General features: G+C 36.6%; 1 protein-coding gene across 3 annotated transcripts in view; it reads left to right on the forward strand.

The window, feature by feature from the left end:
• The first annotated feature begins 2,147 nt into the window (after positions 1-2,147).
• Positions 2,148-17,538, forward strand: part of LOC115212738 (murinoglobulin-1) — a 184,609-nt gene continuing 169,218 nt past the window's right edge. Inside the window, exon 1 of one of the 3 annotated variants that reach the window (XM_036504062.1) lies at positions 2,148-2,669. In XM_036504062.1, coding sequence (XP_036359955.1) covers positions 2,593-2,669 — 77 coding nt within the window. In that variant the 5' untranslated portion in view covers positions 2,148-2,592. The remainder of the gene's footprint in view (positions 2,670-17,538) is intronic. The other 2 variants (XM_029781388.2, XM_029781387.2) reach the window with 2 other exon arrangements.

Here is a 17,538-nt window from a genome sequence, read left to right on the forward strand (position 1 = left end):
GGACTTATTCTTTGTAAGCCTTGTACTTATTCTATTGGTCTCTTTTGCCGAACTGCTAAGTTACAGGATCATAAACACATCAGCATCGGTTGTCAAGCGATGATGGGGTTGGGGAACAAACACAGACACAAACATACACACATACACACACATATATATATACATATGAGACCATAACCTCGTGGCCTATGCCAGGGGTTTAACCAGCCCACTTATGCATACCTTTCCTTCATTGCACACTAAACTCTGCTTGTGAAGACCTGTTGAGGCAAGTGAAATTGAAATCAAAATAAATATCAAATTCGATGACTGGCAACCGTGTTAGTGGAGCGCTAAGAGCACCATCTGAGTGTGATCATTGCCAGAGCAACAAACTGGCTTCAATGCCAGAGGCACGTAAAAAGCACCTTTCGAGTGTGATCGTTACCTGCGTCACCTTACTGGCACTTGGCTAGTGGCACATGAAAAAACATTCGAGCAAGGTTGTTACCAGTGCTGCTGGACTGGCTCCTATGCAGGTGGCACATAAAAAGCACCATTTGAGCGTGGCTGTTGCCAGTACCGCCTGACTGGCCCTCATGCCGGTGGCATGTAAAAGCACCCACCACACTCTCGGAGGGGTTGGCGTTATGAAGGGCATCCAGCTGTAGAAACTCTACCAGATCAGATTGGAGCCTGGTGCAGCCATCTGGTTCGCCAGACCTCAGTCAAATCGTCCAACCCATGCTAGCATGGAAAGCGGACGTTAAACAATGATGATGATGATGATATATACGACGGGCTTCTTTCAGTTTCCACCTACCAAATCCACTCCCAAGTCTTTGGTCAGTCTGAGGCTATAATGGGGCATAAAGGAATGTTAAAAGTTATTTTGGTTAACACTCTACCAATTCTGCTATCCAATATACATTATTAAAATTTTGACCCCTATCATTGGTTGAGAGTCACCAGTTTTGGAGAAAACAATCGACCAAGTCAAACTCAATACTTGTTTGGTATTTTATTTTGACCTCAGCTGAATTTGAATTCAGAGTATATATATCGATGTTTCCCTTTATCTTACGTTATTATAAACAATAGAGAGCCCTTTATGTTGTTGCATGTTCTACTAGAAATAGAAGCTAAATTTATCTAAAATAACTCCCAAATAAGAAAGACACATTAAATAGTGTAATTTAGGATATACTGTAACCGAAAAAGAAAAAAAAAGAATGTCTTAGGTCACAGGTCTGTCGGACCAAGAGCTAACCTGAGCTAAACAACAGCATAATAACACCTAACAGAAATGCTACAGTAATGATATCCAACGTTAGGAGCTAAAATTCCAGGGCGTGCTAGAGATATATGTGAAAAAAATCTAAATCAGACTTCACCTGCCTTTCACTACCAATTAAATAGGGCTCCTAGTTAATTCGTCTGTCATTAAAGAGATGTTGAACTAACAAAAACTTGGAAAACGCTGAATTACAACATCGAACTACATGTTTTACAATATTTCTTTCGCTCCCCTGCTTTCTGAGTTACATTTTTTCCAGGGTCAGTTTTGATTTTCATTCCTCCAAGATTGACCAGGGAGACTCAATGTTGCCACGCTGTCTTTTAGAAATAGCAACCAAATCTCTCCCAAATCAACCTCCATTATCTTAAGCGAAGAATATTTTGGATACTCTAGAATTTTTGTATTTTTAAAAATAAGTATAAGATAGTTATATGTGAAATGCTTTTGGTCATAGATCTGCAGAATTTATTTGGCTTGAGCCACATAACTGTAACTGTTTCAACACTATCTACATCTCCGCTAACAACCATCCCCCATCCACTTTCAACAATATCACCCCGCTCCCTCTCATTTACCGACATCAATTAGTTTCCAAATACTCCATATTTCTGAGGAGGGAAATTTGAATGTGAGACTTTCAAGCCTTTCTCAAGTATATCGCAGACATAAGTAAAGTTTAGTCGCAACAGCCGAGAATTGAAACCGGGTAGCGAACTCGACTCCCTTACAGCGCTCGCTCACCCTCGCGCTCAGCATCAGCAGTAGTAACAATCACAAAAATAACATTACACCACTAACAATAAATGACACACACGCACACATCAAGTACACCCTCGCCACCACCACCACCACGCCATAAAAAGTTACTGCTGATAGAATTCTGAACATCAGCGCTACTCTCTCTCTCTCTTTCTCTCTCCTCGCATATTTAAGTCAACTTCCCATCACTTTAATTTATTTCATATTGTTTTCTTTCACGGCGAAGAGAACAAAATCTGACAGTTGTAGTGCAAACAGTTGGTAGAAGATAATCCATCCAATCATATTTTTCAATCCTTCCACTCAGTTCTTCCTTTTTGTCTGCCTCGTGTTTTATAAAGCTTCACTTGTTTATTTGGCGGAGCTTAGAGTTGTCTTCTTAGTTCGGTCGGTTGGTTGGTCGACCGCCGCCGTCCTTGTTGATATTCGGTAGACTAAATAACTACAACTGGGGCGACTATAACAAACAAACAAACAAAACGAAAGTGAAGAGGGGAGAAGTCCAGGTCCTGTTCAGTCAAACATTTGACCATACCAACTTCAACATCGCAGAGATGTCGTATCGCCACCGTGTTTTGGTGGTCGTCTGCCTGCTGTTTCTGTTGGATTACCTTTCGGAGGCTCATAATAGGTAAGCACATTTATTAAATCAACAGAAATATATTTCATTAATGTTTTTCCTATTTCATTCTTTCTTTCAGATTTTGCCTTTTCTTCACTTTTTCTTTTGAATTTTTCTTTCATTCTCTTAATAGATATGTATGAAATGAGTTGACGTACGGAGAAATGCAACAGACGACAACTTTTAATTTCATTCAGTCAATGTGATTTCAATGTGATACTCAGTAATTTAATGTTATAAAAAACAAAAGAAATAATATTATAATCATAGTTTCTCTGCTAATGTATATACGGAATCACCAAAAAGTTTATTTGTTTAATAGAGTTTCTGCTGATTTTTTTCCCTTGCCTTCTTTAAATCTGTAATTTGTTTCAGGAATAACTTGTAAATACTTATTTTCAGGATTTTGTTGTTGTTTTTAAAGTTAGGAGATTACTTTAGACAATGAAAAACTTTGCTCGGCAACATTTAAGAGTTGTACATTGTTTCAAAATCTTTTTAAACATCTACATATCATATTGCACCAATCACTTTAGGAAAAATGAAAGTAATAGGAAAGAATTAGGATAACTATTTATTTATATTTATTGTTTGTTCTCTATATTTAGCTTTAGACATATTTTTAACGGATATTTTCGGCAGTGTTGACGTGATATGGTTCCATTTAGAAAAAGAAACTGGATCGCAAACTCGGTTAAAAGTGATGGGCGAATGTAAAGAATATGTACACCCGGTGTTTAGGGTTAGGGTTTTTGTTACGCCGAAAACGGGTTGTGTACGTATTCTTTACCTCTGCCAAGCGATCAATACATATAAACTAGACTTCAGAAACTTGGTACTAGAATCAACATTAGAATAGATACTATAAGTTAACTAATAACGAGGAAATACGTGCGTACGTGTGTGTGTGTGTGTGTGTGTGTGTGTATGCACGTGCGCGTGTAATTATATCTTTTATCTTTTACTTGTTTCAGTCATACTGGGGTACCACCTTGAAATTTTTTTATTCGAATGAATCGATCCCAGTACTTCATTTTTTTTTTTTTTAGTTTGGTATTTATTCTATCGATCAATTTTGCCTAGCAGATAGGTTACATAAACACACCAACACCGGTTGTCATGTATATACACACACACGACGGTCTTTTTCCAGTTTCCATCTACCAAATCCACTCACAAGGCTTTGCTTGGCCTAACTCTATAGTAGATGATGCTCGCTCAAGGTGTCATGCTGTGGGACTGATGTGTGTACACACACTCACATGTATATAAATTTTTTAGAAAAATTTCTTGATATATTAATCTTAAAAAAAGATTTTCATAAAATTAAGAATTATTAATTACATATATATACATACACAAACACCTGACTGCCAGTAGATTTGGTAATCAAAAACTGAAAGAAGCTTATTGTATGCGTGTTAGTATTCCCTCGTCTTGACAGTGCACAACAATTGTAAATGAGCTTCACCATCATACAAGCAGTGTTGTTTGTTTCTAATCTTTTGTGAAAATGTGTCCAGCCATGGAGAAATATTATCTTGCTTGGAAACAAATGACAATTGCAGACAAAAAAATGCATCCAGTCATAGAAAATCTACCTCAATACATTTTGTCTGTTTCATATAAGCATGAAAAAGTGTTCTTTAAAAATGGTGACATATAATCATTTAAACTCTATCTCCCATGCAAGCATAGGTTAGACAGTTTGACATGATCCAACAAAGCACTGTACTGCACTAAGCTCTGTCTGTTTTAGCATGGTATCTATGGTTGGATGCCCTTCCCTATACCAGTCACTTTACAGAGTGTTCTGGGTTCTTTTATTTCATTTTCTGGCACTAATAAGGTTGCCAAGTAAATTGCAAGACAAAGAAAAGATGCTCAACTGAGTGAGATTGATGCTGAAAGGGAGGTGGTATTATGTCAGGCTTTGAGGGGCTAAAGTATGAGAGATGGACAGGCAGAGGTGTCTTGTTATAAAGAAGATATGTGGCAATCCTACATTATTTAATAGGTGGGATTAATTGGAAAAAAAGATAATTATGGTGGTGGTGAGGTATGTTATTTTGTATATATACATATAGATAGATGATTGAGGAGAACCCCCCTTTGGTCACAAGTGACCATGGTATTGTACCTAGAAAGTTCCCCTCCAAAGTACAAGTCCAGGCAAGGTTTTTTGGGGAAGGCCAGCAGTCACCCATGCATACCACTCTCTCCTCTCCATGCCACCAATGTTGTTCAAAGGAAGGAAGGGCAAGGGCTGATACAACTTGGCACCAGTGACATCACAATTCATTTCTACAGCTAAATGAACTGGAGCAAGATGAAATTAGGTGTCTTACTCAGGAACACAATGCACAGCCATCTAGGAATTGAACTCATATCCTTATGATTGCTAGCCTGGCACTCTAATCACAGAGTCATGTGCCTTCTAGATTGATGGTATGGCTGCCATAATCAAGTGGTTAACCCTTTAGTATTCAAATCTGTTTTATGTTCAAACTGACTGGATCTGGCCTCTCACACCTACCCTACAATGTCATTCTAAAAATATACAATCACATCATCTAAATCTCAAAGCTAAGAGATAAGGTATGATTAATTGAAAATAATGAGAACAAGAGCACCCAGAGAGCGCAAACCTTCGCCAAAGCAACACCAACATCCTCTCAACTATTAGCCAGAGATGATTTTTGAAATGAGAATATCTGAAGTAAACTCAACTGCTCTCACAAATGAGAATACTAAAAATGAACCCGACTGCTCTCAAAAGTCAAGTAAAAAAAAAAAACGGAAAAATAATCCAGAATTCTTGTCTAGTATTGGATCGATCCCAAAATCTAATCAGTTCATGCCAGTTATGAGGCCAAACATCCCTGAAAGTTTAATTCAAGTCCATCCAGCGGTTCTTGAGATATCTTGTCCATGGACAAACAAACAAACATGACTGAAAACAATACCTCCGCCTTAGCAAAGGCGGAGGTAATAAATAAGCATTACATTCGGCAGAGTAATCTGAATACCAAAGGGTTAAGGACATTATTTCTACAAGGAAGGGCTCAATACATTGTAATTAAATGTGAGCTTATATGCCATGTAACTATTAATTGTTCATCAAAGGCTTCAGTACCAGCAGGTTGAATCTTATCAGTTTCTTAAATGGCAGAATTGAACGTATTGGTTTCAAAATCTTTGTACAGTTGTTAGATGCTCTGTTTATAAATATATAAATAAGGATATCCTGCAGGCGTGTATGATGCCCCAACCACCACAATGAAAGGTACACCATCTGTATGTGGTTCCAAAATGTCTGAATCTTGATCGGCACTGGGAGAGTGAAAAAAAAAAAAAAAAAAACGGGTATGCAAAATGTACCAACACAACAAATTTTATTTGACAACTCATTATGTGACATGAGTGCCACCCTCTAACTGTTAGAAGCAGTTAAACAGGCAACAACTGAAAAAAAAAACATAAAAAAATAATAAAATAAGCAACCAGAAACCACAACCACCAAAGTTTTCAAATAAGAATTTACATGCATTTGTAAATTCACATCTGTGTGTATGCATGCACGCGCGCGCATGCACTCTCACACTCACATACACACACACACACAGACGCACAACTGTATAGTTGTTGACTTACTTGGGTTCATCCGCCCTTTGAAAAGTTTTGCTTTTCATTAAACAGGATGTCCAAAAATCCCATTCCTGATCAGGCAGGCTCAGTGGGTTGCTAGTTTAGTCACCAATAATCTGATCATGCAATAGGTTGAACAGAGTTATATATCATTTGTAGTATTCCTGATTAACCCAGCACAATATGTATACATTCGTACATGCTCACACAATTACAAGTATATAAATACATATTTAGACATGTATATATGTACACCACACATTTACACATACACCACACATTTACACATACTATATATATAGATAGATAGTTAATTTGAGGATGTTAGATCCACATTAAGGATTATATAATCTCAAAACATTCCACTGGTTAATCACTATCATACAATGAGAAAGTCTCTGTGATATGTTAAGAATTATTGTAGTAATACATATTAATATTGATAGAAAGAAAATGGAGAAAGATGGATGTATGAATAATTTATTTGTATGATATAAAGATGTTGAAATTTAAAAAAATAATAATTCAAATAAATTATAAATTGTAAAGCTCAAAAAGAAAATGGGAGATGCGAAAAAGCCTACATATATGTTTCAGTTCTAGCCCCTAGTTGATATGCAGTTCTAAGCATTTGGCTATATGCTAAGAATGGTATAATTTTTAACTATACGGGGCAGAACTTCTTCAGGGTTATCATGAGCTTATAGAACTAAAGTTAACTTGTTTCTTGGAAGGATGCATACAAAATAGAACTGAAACATATATGCAGATTTTTTCACATCTCCCATTTTCTTTTTAAGCTTTACAACTTATAATTTATTTGTATTATTATTTTAAAACAAAATTTCAATATCTTTATATCATGCAAATAAATTATTCATATATCCATCTTTCTCCATTTTCTTTCTTTCAATATATATATATATGGGAAGAAACTAGAAGTAGTTGATAGCTTCCGCTACCTAGGTGACCATGTTAGTAGTGGGGGTGGATGCTCAGAGAGTGTTACCACTAGAATACGAATAGCCTGGGCAAAGTTTAGAAAGCTCTTCCCCTACTGGCGACAAAGAGTCTCTCATTCAGAGTGAAAGGTAGATTATACGATGCATGTGTGCGAACTGCCATGCTTCACGGCAGTGAAACATGGGCTGTGACTGCGAAGGACGTGTGTAGGCTTGAAAGAAATGAGGCTAGCATTATCTGCTGGATGTGTAATGTCAGTGTGCATGCACGACAGAGTGTAAGCGCCCTGGACAAGTTGGACATAAGAAGCATCGGATGTGGTGTGCAGGAGAGACGTTTGCATTGCTATGGTTATGTACTACAGATGGATGAGGAGAGATGTGTGAAGAAGTGCCATTCTCAAACAGTTGAAGGAATCCGGAGTAGAGGTAGACCCAGGAAGACATAAGATGAGGTGGTCAAGCATGACCTTCAAACATTGGGCCTCACAGAGGCAATGACAAAAGACCAAGACCTCTGGAGATATGCTGCGACTGCGAAGACCCAACAAATGAAGTGATGGCCTGCTGTGATTACCTTGGATTGTAGGGCAACCTGCTGTACTTGAGGAGACCTATTGAGTCAAGTACATCAACATCAAAATAAAAATCAAATGGGAATTGTACTTGTGATACCCGTGCCAGTGACAGGTAAAAAACACTGTCCAAACATGGCTGATGCCAGCACTGCCTTGACTGGCATCCCTGCCAGTGGCATGTAAAAGCACCAACCAATTGTGGACGTTGCCAGCCTCCTCTGGCCCTTGTGCCGGTGGCACGTAAAAAGCACGCACTACACTCATGGAGTGGTTGGCATTAGGAAGGGCATCCAGCTGTAGAAACACTGCCAGATCAGACTGGTGCCTGGTGCAGCCTCCTGGCTTCCCATGCGCTGGTCGAACCATCCAACCCATGCTAGCATGGAAAACGGACGTTAAACAATGATGATGATATATTATATATATATATATATATATATATATATATATATATATATATATATATAATGTACATGTGCATACACACATTTCTGAATAAAGCTACTTCAAGTAGCCCAAATTAACCATAGGTCTTCTTCTAATCCATGAGCTAAAAACCAGAGTATATAGTAAAACATCTTTATAAATGAGTCCCTTTTCAGGAAGGTTTTGAAATCAGTTTTGCTCTAAGGTCTGGAATGAAGAGAAGGATTTCAGTCAGAATGCATCATGGCTAGATTCACTCAAGAAACAATACTGTATTGGCATGAATAGTGAAATGTTCAACTGTGAAACATTTGCTAAAGTTAGGGAAAGCTGCCTAGGCACAAAGAAGTGATCTAATTGTTGGATACTGGTACAAGATGTTGAGATTCTTAAAAGAGTTACTGATGTATATATTTAAAAGAACTAATGAAGGCCAGGTGATCTGCAAAATTTGTCATTGCACAGATAAATTTTGTAGTCAAAAATGAAAACATTGACTTGACAAAAGATTGTGTACCCATTACTTGCCTGAATATTACATATATATTTTATGCAAGCTTGTGTAATTCTTTCATGACCATTTCAAGTCCAAGAAGGTATGTGACTTTTGAACAGGCATATAGAGAGAAAGGAGTTTTGGGATGTTTATAGTCAGCAACTTTGATAACTAAATCTGTGCTATCTGATACAAGAAAAGTATAATGAACCTTTTAACAGCATAGCTTTTGATTCTATTCCTTACTTATGGTTGATGGAGTCACTGCTCTTGAAAGGATCACTAAAAGACATTGTCAACAATCTTTACACATGGAACTGAATATCAAAGAACTGATTTTTTATGCTATAAATCTTTCAAAGGGAAAATTACAAAGAAACAGTCTCTGCTTCTATTTATTTTGGTGCAGTCATTTCTTTTACAAAGACTAATAGTTATCTGTCAGGATTCACAACAGCATGAGGCACCAGTGTAATCCATGATTTCTATGTTGTTGATCTAAAGATCTATGCTGGAAATAATTACGATGTTGAGAAAAGTTTACTTATATTTTTCAGTTGCTATAGGAACATTTTTTTTCTATATCCTCCCCAAATATTTACATCAGGGGTCTTTCTATCTCTCCTCTTCCTCACAACAAGTGATAGAAATCTAGATATTGAGGAAAATGTATCCTACAAAAATACTGTGAACCAATAGGGACCATCGGCTATTATATCAGACTTCAAAAAATATGGCAGTTGGAGTTTTCCTCATTATTCCACAAAGCATTTGCTGTACTAGTACTGATACTTTTGAGATGCTTCACTGGTCTATTCAGGAAATTGGCTTTATTAAATTTTGCAACATTCTAATAGCAACTAGAAGTTTCCACAAATAATTTTCTTTGTTTTCTAGTCAAGAAAAAGGCAGCACTCGGGACCCTTCACTGATTTCTGAGACTGGTGAGAGGAAGGTATTATCAAACCAAAGACCTAGCCAAATACTGTGCACCAATGAAGCCAAGGAATAGTATTACACTGAGCAACTGATTTTATCTTCAAGTATAGCATGATGGAATTTGAATTTAGGATGCAAGGCTGGAATAAACACTGCAAAGCATCTATTCCAATATTCTTACAATTCTTTCAATCCAGTGCATAATGAATTGGTACTTTTTTTTTTTTAAATAATCTCAAAAGGTAGTTGAGCTTAGCAGGATTTGAACTCAGAATGAAGTGAGCTGGAATAATTACCACAAGGCATTACATCCAGTGCTCTAACAACTCTGCCAAATTGGCACCAATGTCAATTCACTGCCTGTGTGAATATGCTAATTAATGATAGCTGGCAGTCTTTATCTTGGGAGAAAGATAGGGATTGATAACAATTTAAGGGGTAATCTCAAAAAGTTGGGGTTTGCAGGCAAGCAAGGTGCTCAGCTATCATGCACTTGGTAAATGCAACCTGTAAGTTGAACTGTAAAAGATATGCAAGACTTTCCTTAAGTTCAACATATTACTTCCACCATTGCCGTTAATGAAATTCTAATAATGGAGTTTAGTTTCTTATAGAAAGAAGATAGCACACATCTTTAGAAAGATAACACACATCTACAAACACAAAAGCACATGCATTTATACATATGAAATTGTATATACATACTCACATACACCTAGATAAAAATTGATGCATAAAAACATATTCAAATTTGTGTATGCTCAGTTGTATATGTGTATGCAAATACTTTCTATTTAGCATGTTTACATGCACAAGCATATGAGAGGGTGCTGAAAAGTTCCTGGCTTTCAGTTACAGAAAATACAGGAGGACCAGTTAATTATGATTTTATTCAACATATTTCCTCTCAGATTCACACATTTATTGCAGTGGCTCTTCAGTCTTTCTAAGCCCCATAAAAGAACCTGGAAGGTTGGGCCTCCAACCAGGCCTCTTGTGATACCCTTAAAGCCAGGAATTCTTCAGCACTCCCTCGTAGCTGTTAACTATATTGTATATGCACACATACCTATATGTAACTTTCTTTCTTCCTCTTATACACATATAAACATAAAACCATAAGTTATGAGGAGAAAAGTTGTCAACTCCAGCATTTGATTGGTCCTGGAAGCACAGAAACAAAACCAACCCAAGATAGACACAAGACAACTGAATTTTGAGGATGGAATAGTCAATTATATCAATCCCAGTTGATAATTAGGTGCCCTACGAATGCTTAATTATTTGTAATTTTTTTTCCTTTATGTTTCTCAAGGAAGTCTTTTCTCACTCTCTTGATTTCAGGATCATAATCATCACTGTGTAATTATCACCATTTTAATGTCCAATATTCTTTCTTGGTACTTTTTATATTCATACTTCACTTATTCTACTGCAGTTTCTTGAGACTTCAATAATTGCCAAATCTCCTTTAAATCACATCCTGCCATCTTGCAAAAGGACAGACACATTTGAATTACCTGGTCCTTTTGCACTGTACTGAAAAAAATGGGATGATTACAATTGGAACACCTGTGGTCATTGGTCTGCTCAGTTTGGTCCATACACTTTTTTGCATTCTTTTCTTTGTGAAGCAGCTAAACTTCCTCCTATAAATTACCTTAAGTAACACAGACCACATACTACTTTTAGTAAACTGTTTGTGTCGGTCATAAGTTTCCTCATATCTAACAACTCTTCACTGACCTTTTATCAATCTATTAAAAATCTTTATGCACTTGCTTACTGGACACACATAAGTGCAGACAAATATGATCAAATGTTTTCCAGCAGTGACCACTCCATTTTTTTCCTATACACAAAGACCTCAAGACCACATTTTAAAATGTGTACCTTTCAAAGATGGTAAGTGTAATGTGAGGGAGATATCTGGCTACTATTTCTAGCATGTTGAGCAACCATTAGTCCTTTGATTTTGGTGCAGTCTTTTTTTTTGCATTAGTTCCCTATATTAGCTTGGTATATTTATTTATTTTCAATTATCTTTGCAGCTTATGGCCGTTTCTAGTACCAATTATGCTCAATCATGAAATTAGAGGAGTCAGTTGTTAATCATATAAAATGAGTTACATGCACAATTACTTATATTTTAGTCAGCTCTAATCAGTTATTTAGTGAAGCTAGGGCTTTGTACAATGGTGTCCGAAAAAGTACACATTCAGCAGACTGGTGATAAGAAGGTTTTTGACGATGGCAGTGGAAGGTCCATGATAGTGATGATAGAGGTGGTAGTGGTGGTAAAGAGAGGCTACTTATTAGGCTGACAGTATTTTCTCAAATTTGATTTAGTCCAGTGAATGAGAGTGAAGGTGGATAGCCTGGTGATTAGGGTGTTGCAGTCATGATCACAAGACCATGATTTTTGACTCCCAGACCAGGTGATGTGTTGTGTTCTTGAATAAAACACTTTGTGTTGCTCTGGTTCACTCAGCTGTAAACTAGTAACCCTGGAACGGACTGGTTTTCCATTTAAGGGCAATGTTGTAATCTCAGTCACTTATACACCATGGAATTTGGGTAACCGGCTTTATGTGTCCTAAGACTTGAGACAGGAATGACCAGTAAATGAGATCCACAGATACACCATTTCTTGTATGTACGCAGAATTCTGTTGTGGAGAGTATGTCTTGTTAAGCAAACTACAAATCATCATCATCATTTAATGTCTGTTCTCCATGATGGCATGGGTTGGAACGTTCGACAGGAGCTGCCCAGACTCCAATTTGTCTGTTTTGGCATGGTTTCTACAGTTGGATGCTTTTCCTAATGCCAACCACTTTGCAGTATGTATTGAGTACTTCTTCATGGCACTGGCCTGAGTGCTTTTACATGGCACCAACACCCACGAGCCTGCAAGGCTAGGATTTATTGGCTGAGAGAGGGATGTAAAGGACATGCCTGTATGCATGGAAAGCCATGATTTTACTTAGCTTGACATGTCTTCTCAAGCACAGCAAACTGCCAGAAATCTCAGTCCCTTGTCATCTCCTCTGTGAGGCCCAATGTCCTGTCTGAAGATCCTTTCTCACCATTTCATCCCACATCTTCCTGGTTCTACTCCTTCTAGACTTTCCTGTCATAATTAACAATTGATACTTCTTGATACATTTGTCTTTTCTTTTTCTAAGTTGGTTATGTGAGGTTCTAAAAGAAATTGTCAAAGATTATTAGACATATCATGTATAATGATTGTTTTACAGTCATACCACAGCCATTCTTTTTTCATAATCTGGACTGAATGGTTCTGCAGTGGTAAATTATTATTTTTCTCAGCTCTGTATCATCTGCCAAATCCACAATCTCCATTCCTACAAGTAACAACAAAGAACATCACTATGACCAAATATTATACAATAAAACACACACACACACACACTGAAGAAAAATTTGCTGGAATTATCTACAATATCTCTACAGCATTCAACCATCACAACAAATATAGAATACATAGGAAATTGATGCATGAACACACCTGAGAATTCTTGGGCACAACATTTGGTTAGAAACAGCATTTGTGTACAAAGAATATTTTATGAAGCTATCCTGCTTGTTTTCCCAATCTCTCTCTCTCTCTGTGAAATAACAAAGAATACAAAACAGTACTCTTTGCATCACTACAGATTGCACACAGATCACATCAATAAACCATATATCATTTTTATAGATGACATAGTTTACAACTTCTTGAACCACTTCTACCCTGTTTATACTTTAGCTACTATTCCTGCATTACATCCACCCACATGACTAGTAAACAGCACTCCATTGGTTACGACAAGAGTTCCAGTTGATCTGGTCAACAGAATAGCCTGCTTGTCAAATTAATGTGCATGTAGCTGAGCTTTCCACAGACACATGTATCTTTAAGATGGTTCTCAGAGAGATTCAGCGTGGCACAGAATGTGATATGGCTGGCCCTTTAAAATACAGGTATTACCCATTTTTGCCAGCTGAGTGGACTGGAATAGCATGAAAATAAAGTGTCTTGCTCAAGGACAATGTGCTGCCAGGAATCGAACACACAACCTTAGGATTGTGAGCTGAATACCCTAACCACTAAGCCATGCACCTTCACCACACGACTAATAAAATAACCTAGTAACAAAAACTATTTTCTACATCTATCAGTTAATTTGGGTTGTTCAGAAACATCATTTCTTAGTTCCTCTTCTCCTGTCACATTCTGTACATGTAGTATAAAAGTTCTCATTTGTTTGTAACTCAGAGCTCCCTTCATTGAATTACATTTTACAAATACATCTTTCATATGTTTTGCAACAAAGAGCAAATCTGCAGATTATTTTAACCATACCAAAGTTACTATTGCACAGTGGTCTATCATCCATAATTTATTATCCTAGCCTATGCCATTCTGTGTGTGACACTTTATAGATATTTGCATGAATTAGCAACCCTCAGTGAAATTTTTATGGAAATCAAGATAGGGTGAAGATTAAATACATTGAGTTATATTGGCTCTTAGTCATGTTTTCTGCTTACTGATAACATAGTGTTCTACTCATATTCTAATCCTAACAAAAATATTTTCTAAAGTGTGTTTAGAATATGTCTCATACTTGGTTTAAACATTATTTCTTAGAAAAAAGCCCCAAAGACCACAACCCTCAAAACATCCAATTCCCTCTATAGCACTCACAGGGTGAGGACCAGGTTAAGAACTTCTTACTGATAAAGTACTTCTGAAGTCTTCGTTTCTAATAAGTGTGTTAGAGATTTCACTTCACTTTTTGCATCCTTGCACTGAGTTCATAATATTGAGTTCATACTAAGTCACTTCCTATAAATCAAGCAATTGTAGCTCTCTGTAATTTTTTTCTTTCTTTCTTTTTTTTGTCTTTTTTTTGTATCTTCATTACTATTTGGTCTTTGCCAAGTTGAGACTTCTAAGCATTTTGATTCTTGGAAATTCTCTCCTATTATTTTTCTGCTCAGAATATTTTTCATGATGACAACAATGGAAAGGGATTTTTCAAAACTTTTATTTTTAGTTGCTGTCTGGAGTTGTATTATTCTTGTGGTAACTGAGTTTCTATAATCATATGTAAGATGTATATCTAGTAGGCAGTATAGACTTTATATGTGGACAATGTATACATGCAGTCATTAACACATGTATGTATATTATATGAGAGGGAAAGAGAGACTACACACTTGCATGTATATTGTAAGAGAGGGAAAGAGCAGTTACATATACAGCAACATGTATGCATGTAATGTGAGTGTGTACACTTTCAGATTCATTTATATATGTGTATATGTATGTGAGAAGCTACTCAATAATGTTAGAATTGTTGTCCTTAAAAAAAATCGTCTATAGAAATATTCTTGTATTTTTAGGATAAGTCATACCATAAGGAAGAGAACAATTCTTCTTGAGATGAAAACCTTGATGTTGTGGAACAGAATTGTTTAGACTGGTAATTGTTTATTGAAGCTTTTAGACTGACTTCATTGATCTAGATGTCTATATATGTAAATATCTGTGTCTGTAAGTATGTGTGTATATATGCACAGACAAAATGGCTAAGTGGGTTCAAGAATGATATTGAAAATATTATCAAAGGTCCAGATAAAGATTTTTTTCCAGAAAACTTTGAAACATTTTTGTTCATGGAGGTAGAAAACATGATTATGTTGTTTTTAATGTTTTCAGTATGTTACATTCCTCTTAAGAAGTTTTTTTTTTAAATAAAAAGACTGAGAGTTTTGGATAAAAGAATTTCAAATACTAACTGAAAGTTGGAATAGTTTTGTGCATGTGTATGTGTGTATTCTCTGTGTTATATACTCTGAATATGCTATATTATTGTGAATGAGTAATTAAGATGTATATGTGTGTGTAAGATTACCATCATCGTCATATATCATCCATGTTTCATATTAGCATGGGTTGGACTCTGTGTGTGTAGTATATGTATGTATGTGTATTTATAAGTATACATATATGTATGTATATAGATATATGTATGTTACAACTTTTGGAAAGTTTCATACTGGACTTTTTTAATTTTACCTAGTTTTATTTTCAATATTATATGCCTCAAGGAAGTAACCCCACTGCAAATGCCTATCATATATCATCCATTCACATTTTATGTTCATACTAATGTATCAATTGCTCTCCCATTCATTATATTTGTTGGCCAATCTCTTAGTACCTAGTTTTGCTTTCTCAGTTCTCTTGCACTCAATCTTTCTTGTGGAATAATGTTTCACATCCGACACTTGTCATCTCATTCTTCTTCTTTCACAACATTGTATTTAGTGTCCATGTTTCACTGTCATATCGTATTTCTTGCTTGTGCATAGCCTCACTCACAATAAGGACACTTTTGCAGTTTATGGTGGTTGTTTAGAAAATTTCTATCAACTCCAGATACTGCATATGCTTTCATTTGCTGTGCTTTCAACTCTAGATATATTATCATAACCAGGCCACTTCTATGTGGCTGCTTAAACTGGTAAAAATAATAGCCTTCAAACTCCTTCAAACCATACCAATTACTAAAGGGTACAGTGAGTACTCAGCAGTAAATGGATGCAAGCATGGTTGTATAGTTAAGTAGTTTACTTCACAACTACATGGTTTCAAGTTCAATGTGTTGAAGATTTTTTCAGAAAAAGTTCCTAATCTGGAAGCATAATCTACAAGTCAAAAGCCATGTTAACCTTTCTTAACAAGGCAAAGATCAAAGAGATGTTTTGTTTAGAACTCTTTTACTCTTTTACTTGTTTCAGTCATTTGATTGCGGCCATGCTGGAGCACCGCCTTTAGTCGAGCAAATTGACCCCAGGACTTATTCTTTAGAAGCCTAGTACTTATTCTATCGGTCTCTTTTGCTGAACTGCTAAGTTACGGGGACGTAAACACACCACCATCGGTTGTCAAGCGATGTTGGGGGAACAGACACAGAAACACATACACACACATACATATATATGACAGGCTTCTTTCAGTTTCCATCTACCAAATCCACTCACATGGCTTTAGTCGGCCCAAGGCTATAGTAGAAGACACTTACCCAAGGTGCTATGCAGTGGGACTTAACCCAGAACCATGTGGCTTGTAGGCAAGCTACTTACCACACAGCCACTCCTGTGCCTATAGGTAAAATTGTATAAATATTTTGTAGAAGTGAATGTGGAGTGTCTTAGAATCTAGAGGAAAATGTAGTGAGAATGATTCACTGTATGTGTAATACTTGCCGGCATTAAAGACTGAACACCCGAGCGCTGAGAAGCATCAGCTGTTGTGCGCAATAGAAATAACTGCATTAATGTGATGTAGTGGTTGATGAGAGAGAGCTAGGTTAATGTGATGCAAACGGTTAAGAGAGCTAGGTGAGAAAAAGTGCTCTGCACCGCTGGTGCATGCAGATGTGGATGTGGGTGTTTTTTGGAAGAAGACAACAAAGGAAGTGACGAAACTAGATCTCAGGATGCTGGGCCTTACAGAAAACATAACTAAAGACAGTGATGATTTATAATATGCTACATGGAAGTTCTGTTTAACCCTTGCCAGCATGAATGAACAGATGTTCAAAAGTTGATGATGATGATGATGATGACGATGATGATATTTGGTATTTTCTTGGTCTGCAGCACTTTGTTATATCCTGCTGTTTACTTCATTTCAATAGGAATACACACATACATATATACATACACTCTACTCATACATAGAAGCATATATATATATATACTCTTTACTTTTAGTCTTTCACTTGCATCAGTCATTTGACTGTGGC

The sequence above is a fragment of the Octopus sinensis genome, linkage group LG6, assembly GCF_006345805.1.
Source record: "Octopus sinensis linkage group LG6, ASM634580v1, whole genome shotgun sequence".
Lineage (NCBI taxonomy): Eukaryota > Metazoa > Mollusca > Cephalopoda > Octopoda > Octopodidae > Octopus > Octopus sinensis.